The sequence below is a fragment of the Orcinus orca genome, chromosome 1 (genome assembly GCF_937001465.1).
Source record: "Orcinus orca chromosome 1, mOrcOrc1.1, whole genome shotgun sequence".
NCBI lineage: Eukaryota > Metazoa > Chordata > Mammalia > Artiodactyla > Delphinidae > Orcinus > Orcinus orca.
Genome location: NC_064559.1, coordinates 203,555,380 through 203,572,142, shown reverse-complemented (window position 1 = coordinate 203,572,142; position 16,763 = coordinate 203,555,380). Strand labels below are relative to the sequence as shown.

At 51.4% G+C, this 16,763-nt stretch overlaps 1 protein-coding gene and 1 non-coding gene across 2 annotated transcripts; one reads left to right on the top strand and one right to left on the bottom strand.

Annotated features, from left to right (window-relative positions):
* The first annotated feature begins 265 nt into the window (after positions 1–265).
* On the top strand, positions 266–382 carry LOC117202392 (U5 spliceosomal RNA). The gene has a single exon (XR_004484732.1). It is a non-coding gene; the product is annotated as a U5 spliceosomal RNA (small nuclear RNA).
* A 7,014-nt stretch (positions 383–7,396) lies between these two features.
* KIAA2013 (KIAA2013 ortholog) lies at positions 7,397–12,515 on the bottom strand. The gene is made up of 3 exons (XM_004272406.3): positions 11,290–12,515; positions 8,112–8,965; positions 7,397–7,651 (listed from the first exon to the last, which is right to left on the bottom strand). Exons 1-3 carry the CDS (start codon positions 12,320–12,322, stop codon positions 7,634–7,636), a joined length of 1,905 nt encoding a protein of 634 aa, XP_004272454.1. The 5' UTR covers positions 12,323–12,515; the 3' UTR covers positions 7,397–7,633.
* Positions 12,516–16,763: the final 4,248 nt, after the last annotated feature.

The following is a 16,763-nucleotide window of genomic DNA, read 5'->3' as shown; positions in this document are numbered from 1 at the left end:
TATTTGAGGTATTTCCGGAAACCGGAGAGTAAAGACTGCGGTTTTAATTTGCATATCCAGAATGCATTGCACCCAGGACAAATTTTCGACTAAAAATGACTCGATTCTCCTTCTTTCTTTAATTATTTTTTCCTAGAAGTGAGAATTCTTTCATAGAATTGTCTGAGAAAAAAGCAGATGTTAATAGCTCTTTCAGTTAAATAATCACCATTACTGTGTTAGGGGTAGCAGTTACCCGAGGAATGCGTGCCGCCCAAAGAAAGGTATACTCTGGTTTCTCTTCAGATCGTATAAATCTTTCGCCTTTTACTAAAGATTTCCGTGGAGAGGAACAATTCTGAGTTTGTACCCAATTTTTTGAGGTCTTGCGTTTTGCAAGGCCAATGATAACGTTTAAAAATAGATTATCAGTTTTGGGTGTTCTAGTTGGAGTGCGATGTTTAAATTCGCGCACCACGTTTGTTTTTCAGAGAAAAATTTGTTGTGGTTTTCTAGACTGATACCGTTTTGAAAACGTTATTTTCGGTTTCCGTCATGGGAGTAAACGCTGTCAACCTACTTAAAACAAAAGGACCGAACTACGGAGAGTGGAGTAGTTGCTGTTGTTGAAGTGGAAGGGGTGTAGTTTATTCGTATTCTTTGGTTGCTTTTTCAGTGCCAAGTGCGGCCCGCGGTGGGAGGATTTCTTAAACTGTGGCGTGCAAGTTTTGGCGCCACGGGATTTAATAATGGTGGTCAGTGGGCATAGTTACCCCGCCTTATGCAGAATCATAGTTTCGCGACCACGAACCTAGACGCCGTCCCCCGCATTGAAAGAGAGATTCTTAACCGTTGGACCGTGAAGGAAATCTTTAAAATTTTTTCTTCAGAAAGAATTTAAGTGTGGATTCATTGTTTCTTCTAGAGCGTAAGTATCGTTGTTTTATTCTGTTGAGGTAATTTAGGTTTAGAACAGACACTCTACTATTTGCGAAAAATACCACTCAAGAAAGACGTTTGATCACGGTTACAACGAATTTGATAGAACCCGAACGGAAGTGAATATTTTAACCGATCACAGTGGCCAGAATTCAGCTTTCTGAGCCCGCATAACTGCAAAGCAGGCTGGGAAATGTAGTTTTTTCTCCAGGCAGCCATGACGTTTGCGAGATCCTAGGAGGGAGGAAGTGAATATGCGGAAAGAAAACTAGCAGCGTCTGCCCAGTAAAGAAAGGAGGGAATCCATCCGCACGTTTCCTTCTTGCAAGTTCATTTGTTGAGTTTCGTGTTCCTGCATTCCAGGTTTCTACCTGTGGCCAGATCTCCCATACATGTTCAAGAAACCTCTCGGAGGCTGTCATGCGGCTGTGGGGATCACCCCTTCCCAGGCCCTTTTGAATGTTCTCTTGTGTAGAAAACCAGAATCCCAGGCTCAGACAGTTGTCCTCCGTCTACCCCTGCCCCACTGGCGCGGGTAGCTTTCTTGTCCCCCTAGAAGAAGCGCTGCTTTTCTCACGACGAGGTCTGGTCAGTGAGAACGAAATACTGGTGACAGTGCTTTCTTGGGCTCTGAAGACCGAGTGTTCATCCAAAGTAGGGGTTCTAACATTTTTGTTGTTCACCTTCGGCAAAAGCAACGATCCAGAGTAACGAGCACGCCGAGCAGCCAGAGAGCTAGATATTATATGTCTCCGGGTGAAAGAGTGCGCTGCTCCCATGAAATTGTCTGGCCGGGGAAAATCGAACTTGAGTTCGCTGAAGACTAGATCTGACCACTAATTGACAGAAGAGCAGAACACAGTCGAGCTTGTCTGCATCTCTGCGGGGATGGACGCAATCAGCAAAGCCCTGGCTGCGAGGAGCTTTTCAGGGCGAACCATCAGATTTTTTCAACAAATAAATTACAAGAAGAAATGAGAGAGGGAGATAAAAAGGGAATCTATAGGTTAAAAGAGTTAAAAGAACCCATCTTACCAAGCAGAACTTACTGGGATTCCGGTTTAAACAAACACTATTTTCAGAACTTATTACATTTATGAGATGTCTTCATTTTTCAATCTGACCAGATATTTGATGATATTAAGGAATTACTGAAGAGTTTGGGGTACGATTATCATATTGTGGTAATGATTTTTGTTTTAACCTCCTTATACTTAGAAGTAGCTAAAGCAATATCTACAATATAAAGTTTTTTTGGGGGGTGGGGCACACCGCACAGCTTGTGGGATCTTGGTTTTCTGACCGGGGATGGAATCCACGCCTGCAGCAGGGAGAGCATGGAGTCCTAACCACTGGACTGCCAGTGAATTCCCCGGAAATATCTACAGATGAAATGATATTATATCTTGGATTTGCTTCAAAAGAATGAGTGCAAAGAAAAAGCCCCACCCCCCCCCAAATAAAAAGAACAAAGACAAAAATAAAATTTTGTTTACGTGATGGTTGTTGGACTTGGTAACCAGCACACGGAGGTTCTTTATACTATTACGTCTACTTTTGTGAATGTTAAACATTACTCATAATTTAAAAGTTTTGAATATATTTTATTTATTTATTTATTGTTTTTTTGGCTGCACCGCTCGGCTTGTGAGATCCTAGTTCCCGGACCAGGGATCGAACCCAGGCCCCCTACAGTGGAAGCATGGAGTCCTAACCACTGGACCGCCAGGGAATTCCCTGAATACATCTTAAAAACAACTTTGCGGTTGGTAACATATGCACTTCTTTATTAATAGATCAAATATTGGTATCTAGTGGGAAGTCTCATGACTACCAGCATTTAAAAGTCACGATGAACGTGAGCAATATTTCAAGATGCCTGCCACCACCGGGCGTGTCATGACTGCATCTGTGATTTCTATGTGTGACAATGATGCAAATGTCAAAGTTAATCATGGAAGGAGATGCTGAATTTCAGTTGGAGGTTAGCGAAAATAAAGATTTCTTCCAATCCAATTTCGCAGACCCCCTGACTTCTGTTCAGGGACCCAAGGTTTAGAAGTCCTGCTCTGCATTCCCTTGCCTCTAGGCACATAATACAAACAATTCCCCCTTGTATGGGGAGAAGGTTTTGAATTTATCAAAGCACCTTCACACAAGAGTCATTTATTTCATGGGAATTCCTAACCATCTTTCTGAAGTTGGAAGGTGTTACTAGACCCATTTTACAGGTGGGAACATAGAGCGTAACACATAACCCACTTGTTTGAGGTTACAGAATGATAATGACAGAGCCAGGTCCCCTAACTCCCAGCCCACTCCCCACTCTTTCGCATCAAGCTCCCAGCTCCAGAAATGCTGCTTAGTTAACTTTTCTTTTTTTTTTTTTTTTTTTAGTTAGTTAACTTTTCTTGACATTTTCTTTTGAGAGACGCCACAGCCTTTCTCCTGAGCTCACCTGTCCTCCGTTTGGTCATCTCTCAGGACCCCCTTGAACAGCCACATTGATTCCTGTGGTGCTCGCGGGCAACCAGGAGCTCTGATTTCCAGCACTCTCCTTCACATACTAGCAGAGGTGATAATTAACCTGCCACTGGGAGAGTGTCAATCCTGCAAGGTGGTCAGTGACCTCTGGCAAGTCTCTTTCACTGTGTCTCAGTTTCTACTTTTGTAAAACAGGATGATGAACTGTCGTCCTTGGTTTTGGAGGAAGCTGTAAAATTGGCTAAAATTATGACAGTAACTAGGGGAGAGTAAGTGATTCATCCTCGGGAGAAATTATTACCTGTAATGTTATCATTACAGGTTAGGGCCAGAGCCCACCTAGACCTTGCCTTTACAGGTCAATGAGGTGGAACCATAAATCCCAACTCTCTAAGCTTATTACCTACTTTATTTCCCTTCCTGGATTCTATGCTCCAGACAAACTGAAGTATTACTGTCCATTGCCTCTCAAACTTCCCCATTTCTGTATGTCTACTCGTGCTCTGCCCACTGCCTGGACGGTCCTCTCCCACACCTTAACCTCGGATGTGGGATCTTAGTTCCCTGACCAGGGATCAAACCCATGTGCCCTGCAGTGGAAGCGCAGAGTCTTAACCACTGGACCGCCAGGGAAATCCCAAAGATTCACAATGAACATTTACTGAGTCAAATGATTTATTTGAAGCTTCCATCAGCCTAAGTCCAGAGGAGAGGCTCCCAGGAAGCACGATTATGAGACTAGGTAGCTTGTTCACAGCGAGGCTGCTTGCTCAGCTCAGCTGAGATGGGCCTCCTTTCTGCAAGGGGAGTAAGTGCCCCTCAGCAAGTGAGGTGATCCACCCAATCACCAGACCCCTAAGCCGATGGCCGGAGGTCAGACCACTGCTGCTTCTTGGGGGTGGGGTGGGGGGCTGAAAACAAGACCCCAAAGTGCAGGTTATCATGTTCTTAAGGTTTTTTTTTAAGAGGTCAGGAATCCTTTTAAGAATCTGAGGAAAGCTACAGAAACTCTCCTCATGAAAAAAAAAAAGTACATACATTTTGCAATTCCAGGGGTTCACAGGTCACTTGAAGCCAGGTTACGGACACTTGAGCAAAAAAAACTCTAAGGTTTTTTTAATCTAAGACCCTGCAAATGTCTGGATTTTTGGCTTCTTACCACCCTTGAAGAGTTCCATTCCTCCACTGGAAGAATATGACTGTCTTAGTCCGTTTGGGCTCCTACAGCAGAATACCACACACCAGGTGGCTTATGAACAACAGAAATCTATTTCTCACAGTTCTGGAGGCTAGAAGGCTGAGATCAGCGTGCCGGCGTGGTCGGGTTCTGATGAGAGCCCTCTTCTGGGCTGGAGATAGCTGTCGTCTCTCTGCGTCCTCACACGGCAGGGAGAGGACTAGAGAGCTCCCTGGGGTCTCTTGTATAATGGCACCGATACCATTCATGAGGGCTCCACCCTCATGATCTATTCACCTCCCAGAGGCCCCACTTCCAAACACCATCACATTGGGGGTTAGGCTTCAACATGTGAATCAGTCCGTAACAACGCCCACAGGAGAATCCAACCTCCTCTTGGAAAAACCCTCCAGAGGAGCCACAGACCTCCCGGTTAGTGTCTTAACCCGAAGCAAAACTTGTGTTCAGGTAGTTTATTTAGGAAGAGATCCCAGGGGACAGCAGAGGGAGGCTGGGGAGGGTAAAATGGAGGGAGGGAAATTGAATCAAGCGTGTCTTCCCAAGTTCTTCACCACTGTGGGCAGTGGGGGGCCTGATCTTGCCGTCTGAGGAGCCGTGTAGAATGTGTCACATAACTGTCCGCCCAGGGGATGGCGGAGGCAGCACTGGTCCACTGGCTCCACCTCTCATGGGAGAATGGCTGCCCCTAGCAGCGATATCCTTGGCCTGCTTTGAGGCTACACACATGCTGAGTGCAGAGCAGCTTCCTGAAGGTCAGAGAGAAGGTGAGGTCAGATGCTGCCAGGGACCTGCACCTGGAAAGAGCTGGTGGCTGCAACCACGGCAGGAGTGAAAGGTGGCCTGAGAGGACATGAGATGGGGCACGAGAGGCCAAGGTGCCCGTAGGTTTTCAGGGAGTTAATACATTTCCAAACCAACTTTTCAGCTGTTGGGAACTGCCGGGTAGTGTGCAATTCCATACCAGGTGTCTTTCCCTGAAAAGCAACTTGACCAAGCCTCTTTGTGCATCCAGCCCAAGAAGAGAGCTCCAGTGCATTACCGGACCGTGAGAGGCAGACCCACTAGAGTTAGTGGATGGCCTGCTCCCAACTGAGGCTGAACTGGAGGCACTGCAGAGGCTCACGGCAGACGCCCAGCAGCTTTCAGAGTGGGCTGATGTCATCCCAGAGGGCAGGAGCAAATGCATTACCCACCCCATCCTGTGGGAGCCATCAGAGGAGTGTGTGGGGAGAGAGCATGGGCAGAAACAGAGTGTAGGGACTGAGAGAGAGGCTGGGCTGACAGTGAGCCCCAGTTTGCATCCCAGCCTGGGCTGCTCGGCCTTGAGCACATTTCCTCATCTCTCAAATCGGGATCTTAACCCTTAGCAACCTCCTCCCTGCATGAGGCCGTGTTGATGTAAAATACGTAACACACGTGCTCGCTTCAATGACCTATGATTCGCAAGTGTTCGTCTACTGAAATTCTAGTCGTTGGCTCGGTATTCTCCAGGCACAGGTACATGGGTTCATGTTTACATGTATGGGAGCCCACACCATGCCTGGTTCCAAGTTAACAGGGTGAGTGGGAGCCCTGAAGCGCTGCTCCTGTGGTCAAGTAACTTCCAGTTGAACGCAATGACTAGAGGGCATGTCACGCCAGACACCACAGCCCACCACACCCCACCGCCGCCAAGGGCCCCTGGCCAGAAGGGTGAGGCACCCCCAGGGCAGGAGTGGAAGGCGCACAGGACTGGAGCGACAGCAGCAAAACCAGAGCAACTCGTAGAAGAGCCTGAAACCCTTGTGTACTTTCTCTCCCAGCCACCTGCGGGGGCCGGACACTCGGCAACTTGGCAAGCAAACCAGGCTTCCTGGTGAGCCAGGGTGCTCAAAACGCCCATCTGGGAAGCCAGGGAAACCACCAAGACACTGAGGGTGATGGTCCACACTCAGCCCGGCCCCTCTTTGCTCCATTCTCCCCACAAAGGAAGGACTCAGACCTTAGCTTCGAGAACAATCTGCAGGAGGCCCACTCAGGGTTTTTCCTGCCCCCGGTCCTATGGGCAGCAAAACCGGGGCAGGCAACTCTCTTTAGGGCAGGCAGGGGGAGAGGCACTGCAGCAGGAAGGGGCCAGGGTAATGCTCCTCGAGCAGCCCACTCAGCTGGGACATGCAGCAATCCCCCAGGTGGGCAGCACGGGGGCCACCTCCACAGCCTCTGAGTGGGCTCCTCTGAAGAGGAGAGGACGTGGGAAAAGTATACTGTCACCACGGCGGGGCCTTTGCTTCGGACTCCACCCAAAAGCCTGGTGACCGAGGAAGGTCCGATGTCTCCAGAGGTCTCAACCACACGCAAACCGGTTGTGGAGGTTTGAAAGAGATTTATTTAAAAACAGAACACAAAAAAAAGCTTTGGTATTCCAAAACCCAACAATCATCGATCACTAGAAAGTTAAACACCTCCCCTAAAGCCCAGAGGTACAAAACCACAGATCTCCATAGGCTCACGATAAGAAAGACGCAGTGTGCAAACCCGAGGGTGACGGAGACCCACTCCTTCACGCAGGCGGCGTGCGGGCCTCCAAACCTCCCGAGGTGGTGCATATTGGAAATCATTGCCAAGATTCCCTACCGAGAGTGGATGCAAAAGCCATCCAGCAAAATCTCAACAATAAATTAAAAATTCATTCAAGAAAGAACACATTAAATTAGGAAAAGAACACATTTTTTCCTAGACAAGAGTCTTTTCAAAAGAGGGTCTATTTCCTGGGACAGAAGAAAGGGGGAAAGTGGAAAGAGTGAGTTCAATTTCAAGTATTTTCCATATAGGTTCACTTTATTGAGTCGAAAGCTTACAAAAGGTCCACCAGCCCCGCCCCTCCCGCTCCCTGATGCAAACTCCTGAACATCCACGCGCACTTCCGAGTCACTGGTGTCCCCCAACAAGGCACAAAAGGCTGGGTGCTTTCAAAGGATCCCTTGTTCGCAGCAGCAGGACTTTCAGTGCTGGGTGTCTTGTGCAAGTGGCGACTGAAAGCAGGACTGATGCCACTCAGACACTGGGATCTTCCTGTTCAATCAACAAGACAGGTCGTTACTGCTCACGCCAACCCCGGTGGACAGCTACAGAAATCTCAAGGGAAGCAGGCGATGGAGACACCCTGCTGGCACCCCACCCAGGCTCCGAGCCCGCCTTGCTGACAGCACTTGGCCCAGGGGCGGGCTAGAGCTGCCACAGACTCGGGGGCCCAGGCGCCTCCTTAGGCGGGTGCGGCGAGTTCACGGGCTCTGCTCTGGCCAGGCCTGGCTGGAGCTCAGACCTGCCTCTGGCCCTTCTCCCACTCCTTCAGGTCAAGTGCTACTTCCTTCTCCAAACCAGAAGCCACAGAGCCCCTCTCTCCTGAGTCCGGGCTCTTTAAAGAGTGGGAGCACAGAGCTGGAGCTTAACGTACCCTCCACCCCACTACACTAAACTCGGGACAGAACGCGAGGCCAGGGCCCCGGGCTCTGGAGGCGCAGTGGCTTTATACCTTACTCCTGAAGAGGGGTTTGGCGCCAGGCCCACAGTACTCGTTGTAGATGAGCTTGAATAGGAAGAGGTGGAAGAGGGTGATGAGGGAGGCCACGCTGAACCAGAAGAGGAAGGGCAGCCCGGGGTCCTGCTGGGCCATGTGCTCGTCGTGGGCCAGGATGGCCTTGAGATGCAGCGTGTGCCGCAGGTCCTGCAGGTGCGTGAGGTCAGTGGAGATGTAGAGCAGCGGCGTGATGGGCTGCGTCACCATGACCGAGAAGGTGTGGCCCTGGGGCGCCGAGGTCAGCTCCACAGGCTCGTCCAGGCAGCCCGCTTCGCAGGCGTAGATCTTGACGAGCTGGCCGCGGGACTCCACAGACACGTGCAGGTACGGCTTGCCCTCGGGGTCCGCGAGCACAGCCAGGTTGATGTGGTCATTCTTGTAGCGGATGCCATGCAGGGCGTAGCTGTTGTGCAGCACGTCGGGGTCAGCCTGGAACTGGAGGTGGTTCTCGGTGAACTGCAGGCCGCCGAAGCTGAGCACCATGCCCTGCAGGATGCCCGGGGCGCCCGCCCGCACCAGCCCCTTGCAGCCGCGCTTCTGCAGGGTCAGCCTCCACAGGTCCCAGAGCTGCAGGATCTGCTGGATGGAGGACAGGCGGCCCGGCCAGAGGTTCCCAGCGTGCATGGTGGCGTGGCCGCTGAAGCAGTGATCTTCATAGTTGAGTGTCGACTCCATCTGGTCTCGCTCCCTGTGGCTCAGGTCGGGGCTGAGCAGTGGCGCGGGGGAGCAGGAAAGCATGTAGTACAGCGTCAGGTTCACGGTCAGGCCTGATGGAGTGTGAGCATCGGTGATCTTCTTCATTTCCACACCTGCAACACCACAGAGGTTGTACATTAAGGAGGAACGGCATGGCCAAGAGGCTGAGGTTATGAAACAAAGATCAAGAGCAGCAGAGACACGAAGCTTTTGTCCTCAGGGATGAAAACAGCAGCTCCAGTCTCCCACAAGTACAGGAGAGCAGCATTGCCTGGCTTCCTCACGTGACCACCTTGAGCCCTCTGGGCCTGAAACTGAAAATCCCGCCAGTGGGGCTCCTGCCAGAGCCCAGAAGAACACAGATTTAGCCAAGCCTAGGGCGCCAAGTCAAAAGGCCAATTTCCCGACTCCAAGAACTGTCACAACGCCCTGGCCAGTCGTGGGCTGCTTCTCTCTCACCGGGCCTGCAGCTTTAAACAACATCTGAGCACAGGATCGCACAGATCTGTATGAGCTCTAGACTCAGACAGCTCACCGCCCACATGGTGTCTCAAGCTGGATGTCTGACAGGCATTTGGGAACGGACAAGGTTTGAATCCTTCCAGCCCCATGCTAATCCTTCCCTAAATCACCTCCAGACACCCGCTGGAGCCCTCCCCCCAAATCCAGGAGTCACCCTCAAGTTCTCACTCCCCACAGCCAGTCCACAGAACGCCCAGTGGCTCCAGCTGCAAAAGTTTCCGACTCATCCACCCCTGCTTCCACGGTCGCAGCGCTGGTCCCAGCCACCGTCCTCTCAGCTGCGTTCCTGCCAAAACCTCCTATGTGGTCTCCACACTCTACTTCCCCCTCTCCCCCACACTGTCTACACTCTGACACAGCAGCACCGCGACCTTTAAAAACGTGCACCAGATAGTGCCTCCGCCCTGCCTCCCATCTCACTTAGAATAAAATTCACTGTCCTCACCAAGGCCCCAAGGTAAACCCTCTGGCCACTGCCACCCTCCCCTTGCTCACTACCTGCCAGCCACACTGGCCACTCAACCAAGCCCGCCCCTGCCTCAGGGCCTCTGCCCTGCTGGCTCCCTCCAGACCACCACACAGCGCTTCCTCTAGCTGTGTAGGCCTCAGCTTCTGCAATTCCTGCTCACAGAGGCCTCCCCGACAGCGGAGCTACACACTCTTAGCCCCACCCACTGCAGTCACTCACCCCCAAGCACATATTTTTATCTTTTCTCCTTATAACGCTTGAGCCTAAAAAGCTATCTCGCTTTTTTAATCCAAATTTCCGCTTTCTAATATCTGTCTTCTGCCCGCCCAGAATTTAAGAACCATGAGAACCGGAACTTTGTTCTGTTTGCTTCCGTATGCCCCACGTGAAGAACACTTTCTGGCAGAAGCATTCGATAAATACTTGACTAAATTAAAGGCTCTTTGAGCAACTATGTTTAAGGATTTAGACAACTAGAACTCTGGAAACCAAAATCTCTTAATCTCTCTCTCCTCTACACTAGGATTTCCTTTTCTTAAGCAGTCAAGGGGGCGAAGGAGTTTTCATTTGACAGGAGCATCCCACCTGCTGAAGAGATTCCACTACCCCCGCCCCCCATGAAAAAGCTGCAGCCGCAACAGCGAGGCCACAGCTCAGGCTAGCGGGAGTCATGTCAAGAAGCCCATGCCTGTCACCAGCCAGAAATGTGGGGAACTGAGTTAAGAACCCCGGGATCAGGCTTCCCTCGTGGCTCAGTGGTTAAGAATCCGCCTGCCAATGCAAGGAACACGGGTTCGAGCCCTGTTCTGGGAAGATCCCACATGCCGCGGAGTAACTAAGCCTGTGCGCCACAACCACTGAGCCTGTGCTCTAGAGCCCGCGTGCCACAACTACTGAGCGCATGTGTCACAACTACTGAAGCCCGCGCGCCTAGAGCCCGTGCTCACAACAAGAGAAACCCGTGCAGCGCAATGAAGGTAGCCCCCCACTCACAACTAGAGAAAGCATCCGCGCAGCAGCGAAGACCCAATGCAGCCCAAAATAAATAAATACATTAAAAAAAAAAAAAAAGAATCCCGGGATCGGCCAGGCCTCTGACCTCCCAAACCACGCTGCTCAAATGAGGCTTCAGCCACAAGAACGAATAACAATAAGATCTGCCCTTTGCACTCCTCTTTCACGACCATCTCATAAAAGTCCTCTGAGGTACGTGCTACTGTTATTATTGAACACAAGCCCAGAGAGAGTAGGGTTCAAGGTCACACAGCTACTAAGTGGTGGAGCAAGAGTCAGCCCCAAATCAAACGCCAAGCCCAAGTTTGAACTACCCCGGGACCCCGCCCTTCAGTGTCACCTCTGCAGACTCTGCAGGGGCATCTCCAGGATGGACCGTGCTCACCCTGGTGCAAGGTGTGGACGGTGGACCAAGCACTCGCCAGGCCTCACCTGGGCTGAAGAGCTGGGCCCAGAGGCGCTGGTGGTCCTGAAGCAGCTCCGCCGCCGGCATCTCCAAGAGCTCCAGCATTTCCTTCCGTGCCAAGTCCTGGAGCACCTTGAGCTCCTTGCCTGCTTTGCTTTTGAGCACCTGGGGGTTAAGAGGGCCGGAGACGTGCACCACCCACAGCACAGTCTCGTCCAGTTGCGTCTTGGGAGCCACTTGGAGACGGTTCACTAACTTCTTGGCGGCCACCACCAGCAGGTGCACCAGCCCCGTGGGAAAAGGCGGGGACCGGCCCGAGTAGAGGAGGAACTGATGGTCTCCGACCTTCTCCAGAGTGCTGGTGAAGGCCTTGGGGACCGGGCCAGCAGTGGGCCCGACAGTCTGCAGCGCGGCCACGCGTTCCGTGGGGTTGTTGAGCTGGATGCGCTGCAAATAGACGTGGGGTCGGCCCCGGTGCGCAAGAAAGTCCTCTTGCAGCAGCACGCAGTCTCGGCCGGATCCCGTGACGAGGCCGGAGGCCGAGGCGGGGCCCGGGCCGGCGGCCGCAGGGCCGGGACCCGGAGTCCCGAGCTGCAGGCAGCGCACCCGCCGCAGCAGCCCTTCCCGCAGCAGCAACACTGACTCTCCAGCTTCAGAGAGCGCGCTCAGCGGGCGCAGCTGCACGAAGGGCACGAAGTCCGGCGCCACGGCGGGCTCCCGCTCCCCAGGGGTCACCCACAGCCGGTTGGCGACCACGTCCAGGGCCAGGAAGCCGTTGGCCACCAGGGCCGGCACTCCGGGGCCCAGTGGTACAGCCTCGCCCCGCTCCCGCAGGCCGCGCCACGCGCGGGTGGCTGCCTCCAGACAGGCAGAGGGCTCGGCGGCGCCCGGCTCGCCGCGGGGCCAGGGCAACAGCTGCAGACCGCCCGCCGCCCGCCGCGCCCCGGAGCCCGCGAACCACAGAAGCAGCACCAGGAGGCCGAGCAGGCAGAGTAGGCGGCGGGCCCAGCTGCTCGACAGCAGTCCCGGCAGCCCCTTAAGCCGCTGCTGCAGCCACATCGGGCCGCCAGGCGCGGGCGCGGCGCGGGGGCGGCCGCCGGGCCCGCCGCCCAGCCCACCGGCCCGGCCGCCCGCGCCTCACTCCCGGGCCCGGACCGCGGCGCCCACCCCAGCCCCCGTCACAGGCGCCGCGGCAGCCGCCACAGCTGCTCCCTCCTCCTTCTCGGTTGCCTCCGGCCGTCAAACGACGCGGGCCGTCAAGCGCCACCTACTCTTTTGCGACAGATGGAAAAGGGGAGGGCGGAGGGAGGAGAGAGGGGCGGGCCCGGGAGAAGGAGGCGTGGCCACAGCGAGGAGGGGGCGGGCACCGCCGGGGTTTGACCACCAGTTCTCGGGCCTGAAAAGTCAAGTCCAGAAGAGGAGAGGGGTCTGCGGAGGACTGGAAGCGGCCAATTCATGGGAACTTAAAACAGAAACGAAAAAACCAACCGCGCTAGCCAACCCGAACACGTGTTGTGCCCCATTCGCTACTAATGGATTCAACAGCCGCAAGATTTTTAAAAAATAATTTTAAAACTTTTTTTCTGTAAAAATGATCCTCACTGCAAAAAAAAAAAAGACTTAGTACAGAATAGTACCCCCAAAAAAAAGAAAGAAAGAAAGAAAGAAAAAGAAAAGTAAGCACTGTCAACCAGACTTCCTAGGATATATTTTGTTGACGACTCTTCCAGACCTGTCTGGCTGCATGTACAGCATACAGGACACAAATCAGGCCCAGGACTGTCCATTTCTCTACCACACCAAGTCGTCTTCTTGATGTCAACCATGAGTCTTAACTTATTAAATAACATAAAACACTAAATTCTCATGCTTTGAAAATGCTTTTAAATTGTGTATTATCAATGCAAAAGACAAATTTTGTTTCTGGGGAAAAAATTCAAATTGAGCACAGGGGCAGACAATGGGGCGATTGTTTCCACTTTAGTTTCAGGACATTCCAAAGCCAGACAGTGCTTCCCAGTTGTTGAAAATTAAATGGTCATTTGAGGTGGCTTCTTGTGGGCTGTGAGCAGACACATGTGTGTTTGCCAAGTCTTAGGGCCAGCACCCTATAAGAAGGCAGCTGTCCAGGTGATCCTACAGTATGCTTACCTTCCTTGTTTTCTTTTTTAAGATCATTATCAAAACATACACACAAAATTCTTAATTTCCACCAGGATTTCACAAACCCTACAGAATAACTTCATGGATGTGCAGGAATCCATAACCTACAGTTAGAGAGATAGGATCCATCCAAGCCCCTCAGGGAGGCAGAAACACTTGGGAGGCACAGTGAGATGAGAGCAAAGGACTAAACCAGGCTTGATCCCACCTGTGAAATGGGGATGACCAGAGAAACTGCCTCTCAGGTTTCTGAGGAATAAGTAAGTTAATACAGGCAAAGCAAGCAAGGTGCATGACATGGGGTAAGTACACAGTAAATGTAAACCCACATAGTTATTTTTCGCTATTATGAATGTCTGTGTAATAGACATATATAGGCCTACTTTTGAGACTGTTTCTGGGGGAGCAATTCCTGGAAGTAGATTCCTACGTTAAAGAGAAGGTTCATGCTGGTGCTCTTAACTCCCTTACCACTCTCAAACACCCCAGGGGAGGGAATCACAGCCCACGATCAGCAACATAGCCACAACAAAGCCAGGAGGTCAAGAGTAAGGACACTGGCACGAGGCTGCCTGGGTTTTGAATCTTGGCCTTGCCCCTTGCTAGCAAGTCAGCTAACTTCCTTGGGCCTTGGTTTCTCCATCCATAAAATGGGGATCATGAGACAGAGTAGGATTGCTCTGAGACTTAAGTTAGATAAACAAATTAAACATTTAGCATACTGCCTGGCTTAAAATAACCGTTCATTATTTTATTTATTTTTACTAGGAAACAGGAAACACATGTACATGACACAAAATTCAACATATATGAAAGGGTGAAGAGTGGCCATTAAGTCTTCCTCTTTCCTGGAGTCCCAGCTAGTCAGTTCCTCTTCCCAGATGCAACCACTGCTTCCTGTTCCTTGGGTGCTCTTCCAGAAATTCTATTCACTTACAGATATATAGCCATATAGACAGAGACCTATATTTTTCCCTTTACAGAAATTGTAGCATATTATATACTCTTGCATATTACTTTCTTTTTTTTTTGCGGTACGCGGGCCTCTCACTGTTGTGGCCTCTCCCGCTGCGGAGCACAGGATCCGGACGCGCAGGCTCAGCGGCCATGGCTCACGGGCCCAGCCGCTCCGCGGCATGTGGGATCTTCCCGGACCGGGGCACGAACCCGTGTCCCCTGAATCGGCAGGCGGACTCTCAAACACTGTGCCACCAGGAAAGCCCTTGCATATTACTTTTTTCATTTAAGGGAACAGCTTGGAAATTCCATTATTATTATTATCATCATCATCATCATCAAAGGGGGTAGGTGCCAGTGGGACTAGCTGATGCGTGTAAACAGGGAGGAGGCTGAGAACCGGCTGGCAGCAGAGAATGTGGCTGTCCACTGAGGCCATCGCTCTTCCTCGGTCAAGAAAGGAAATGGTAAAAATGGAGAAAAGCAGAGGATGAGAGGGAGAAAAGCCCCTTGTGGCACCAGACCACTACCCTCCAGTCCAGCTATCCTTTCTGCTTCCCAGAAAAGCAGAGTCCTGTGCCTTGAACTGTGCACAACAGGTGCAGCACTTACCCTGAGTAACATCTAGGCAGCAGCCACCCCTGGTTAAAGAGACAAGTCCTCCTTTTGGATGAAGCTTGGACCGATTTCAAGTTCCAGCAATTTGGTGAAGGGTGGCAGGCAGGCTTCACCAGGATGAATCCTTTCTCCAGGGGCGGCCAGCAGCCTCCAAGATTGATCCCCCCTCCCAATTTGCAATGACTCTGGGAACTCTACTGCGCAAGGATTTTTTTCCGTCCATAGTATGCCACCATTGAGGTTCTCTTGGGCCCGAGCAAAAGGGAAGTTAGAGCCGGTTTCCAAAGTCGCCTCCCTTACTGTGGTCCCCCATCAGCTGTGTGACTTTGAGGAAGTTGCTTCACATCTCTGAGCCCCGGTTTCCTTATTTCACAAATGGGGGCAATACTGCCTAACTGGCAGGGCTGTGGGGAACATGGCATAAGCCAGAGCTTTGAAAATTGAGCCACTCAACACATGCTCCTCTTCCCCTCTGCTTATCCCTCCATTTCCTCCTCAAAGGAGCTGGAATTTCAGTCTGCATCCTCCTGAATTCAAAAACATCCGGTGGATTCTGGCACCATGTCCTGTCCCCAGCTGCAGAAACTCCCCGCCCTAGGTCCCAGGTCCCAACTGGATGGCAGCCCTGGATTGCACTCCTGCCTCTTCCCTTTACTTGCCTTTCGAATTTGAGCTTGCTGTTGGGTCCCTCTGGGCCTTACTTCTACCATCTTTACCATGAGTAAATCTCTGTTCAGTGAGATAATTTCCCAGGTTCGCAGGGATTGTACCTATCGTCTAAAAAGAACATGTGTTGGCTTTGTTTGGGTTGTACAAATAGTATATATTCATTGTAAAATGATTGTAAAAACAATGAAAAATATAAATAAGAAGATAAAAACTACCTGGCAAGAACACACACACACACACACACACATTCCCACAAGTTGGAAATAATGACTGTAAATATTTGGCTGTCATTTTCTTTTAGCATCATCTCTATGCATCGTACCTGTAAGGATATATTTTTGCTGAGTGGGGTCATACAGTATATACTGCTTTTCCCATGTAACGTCATGTTGGTAGTGCATTACCCTGGCTGAATCAGTCTTAAGAGTACTGCCGATTTCTCTTTTCCCCAGGACCTAGCACGGCCTGCTTTATGTTGTTCATTGATAATCATGACATTCCTCCTCCCTCTGCCCTTTCCCCCTGTGGGTGGGGAACCCCCTGCCCACCCAGGGTTGTACTCACTACCCTCTCCTCTGGAGCCTAACCTGCTGGAAAGGATCTCCCTTTGAGGGTCTCTTCCAAGGATGAAAATTGTTGTTGTTGTTTTCCCAGAGATGGCTGCCCCTAGCTGACATCTGCTCCAGGAACCCTTGTTCTAGAAACGCTTGAGTTGTGTTTTGAAGACCCACATCTGTGAAGAGACCCTAAACAACTTCTTTCTTCCTTCCTTCCTTCCTTCCTTCCTTCCTTCCTTCCTTCCTTCCTCCCTCCTTCTTTCATCCCTCCTTCCCTCCCTCCCTCCCTTTCTTCTCTCTCTCTCTCATTCATTCATTCATCCATTCATTCAACAATGTGACCTCAGGAACAAGACCTTCCTTGTCTCAGAGGTTCCCTTTGCCTCCCAGGGACAAAAAGGCAGATTAAGTGAGTCCCTTTTTGCGGGGCGGGGATGCACTTTCTGCACTTGCAGCAGCCAGGAGGGTCTTGGCAGGCGTGTGGATGCCTCTGAAAACATTCCTGCCAGGCCTCGCCCGCTCCAGGCTCAGAGCCT

Coding starts and splice junctions, on each gene's coding strand:
- KIAA2013 (XM_004272406.3), bottom strand. CDS start 12,322: ATGTGGCTGCAGCAGCGGCTTAAGGGGCTGCCGGGACTGCTGTCGAGC. Junction 8,966..11,289: donor GGCCCAGCTCTTCAGCCCAG/GTGAGGCCTGGC, acceptor GTGGTGTTGCAG/GTGTGGAAATGAAGAAGATC.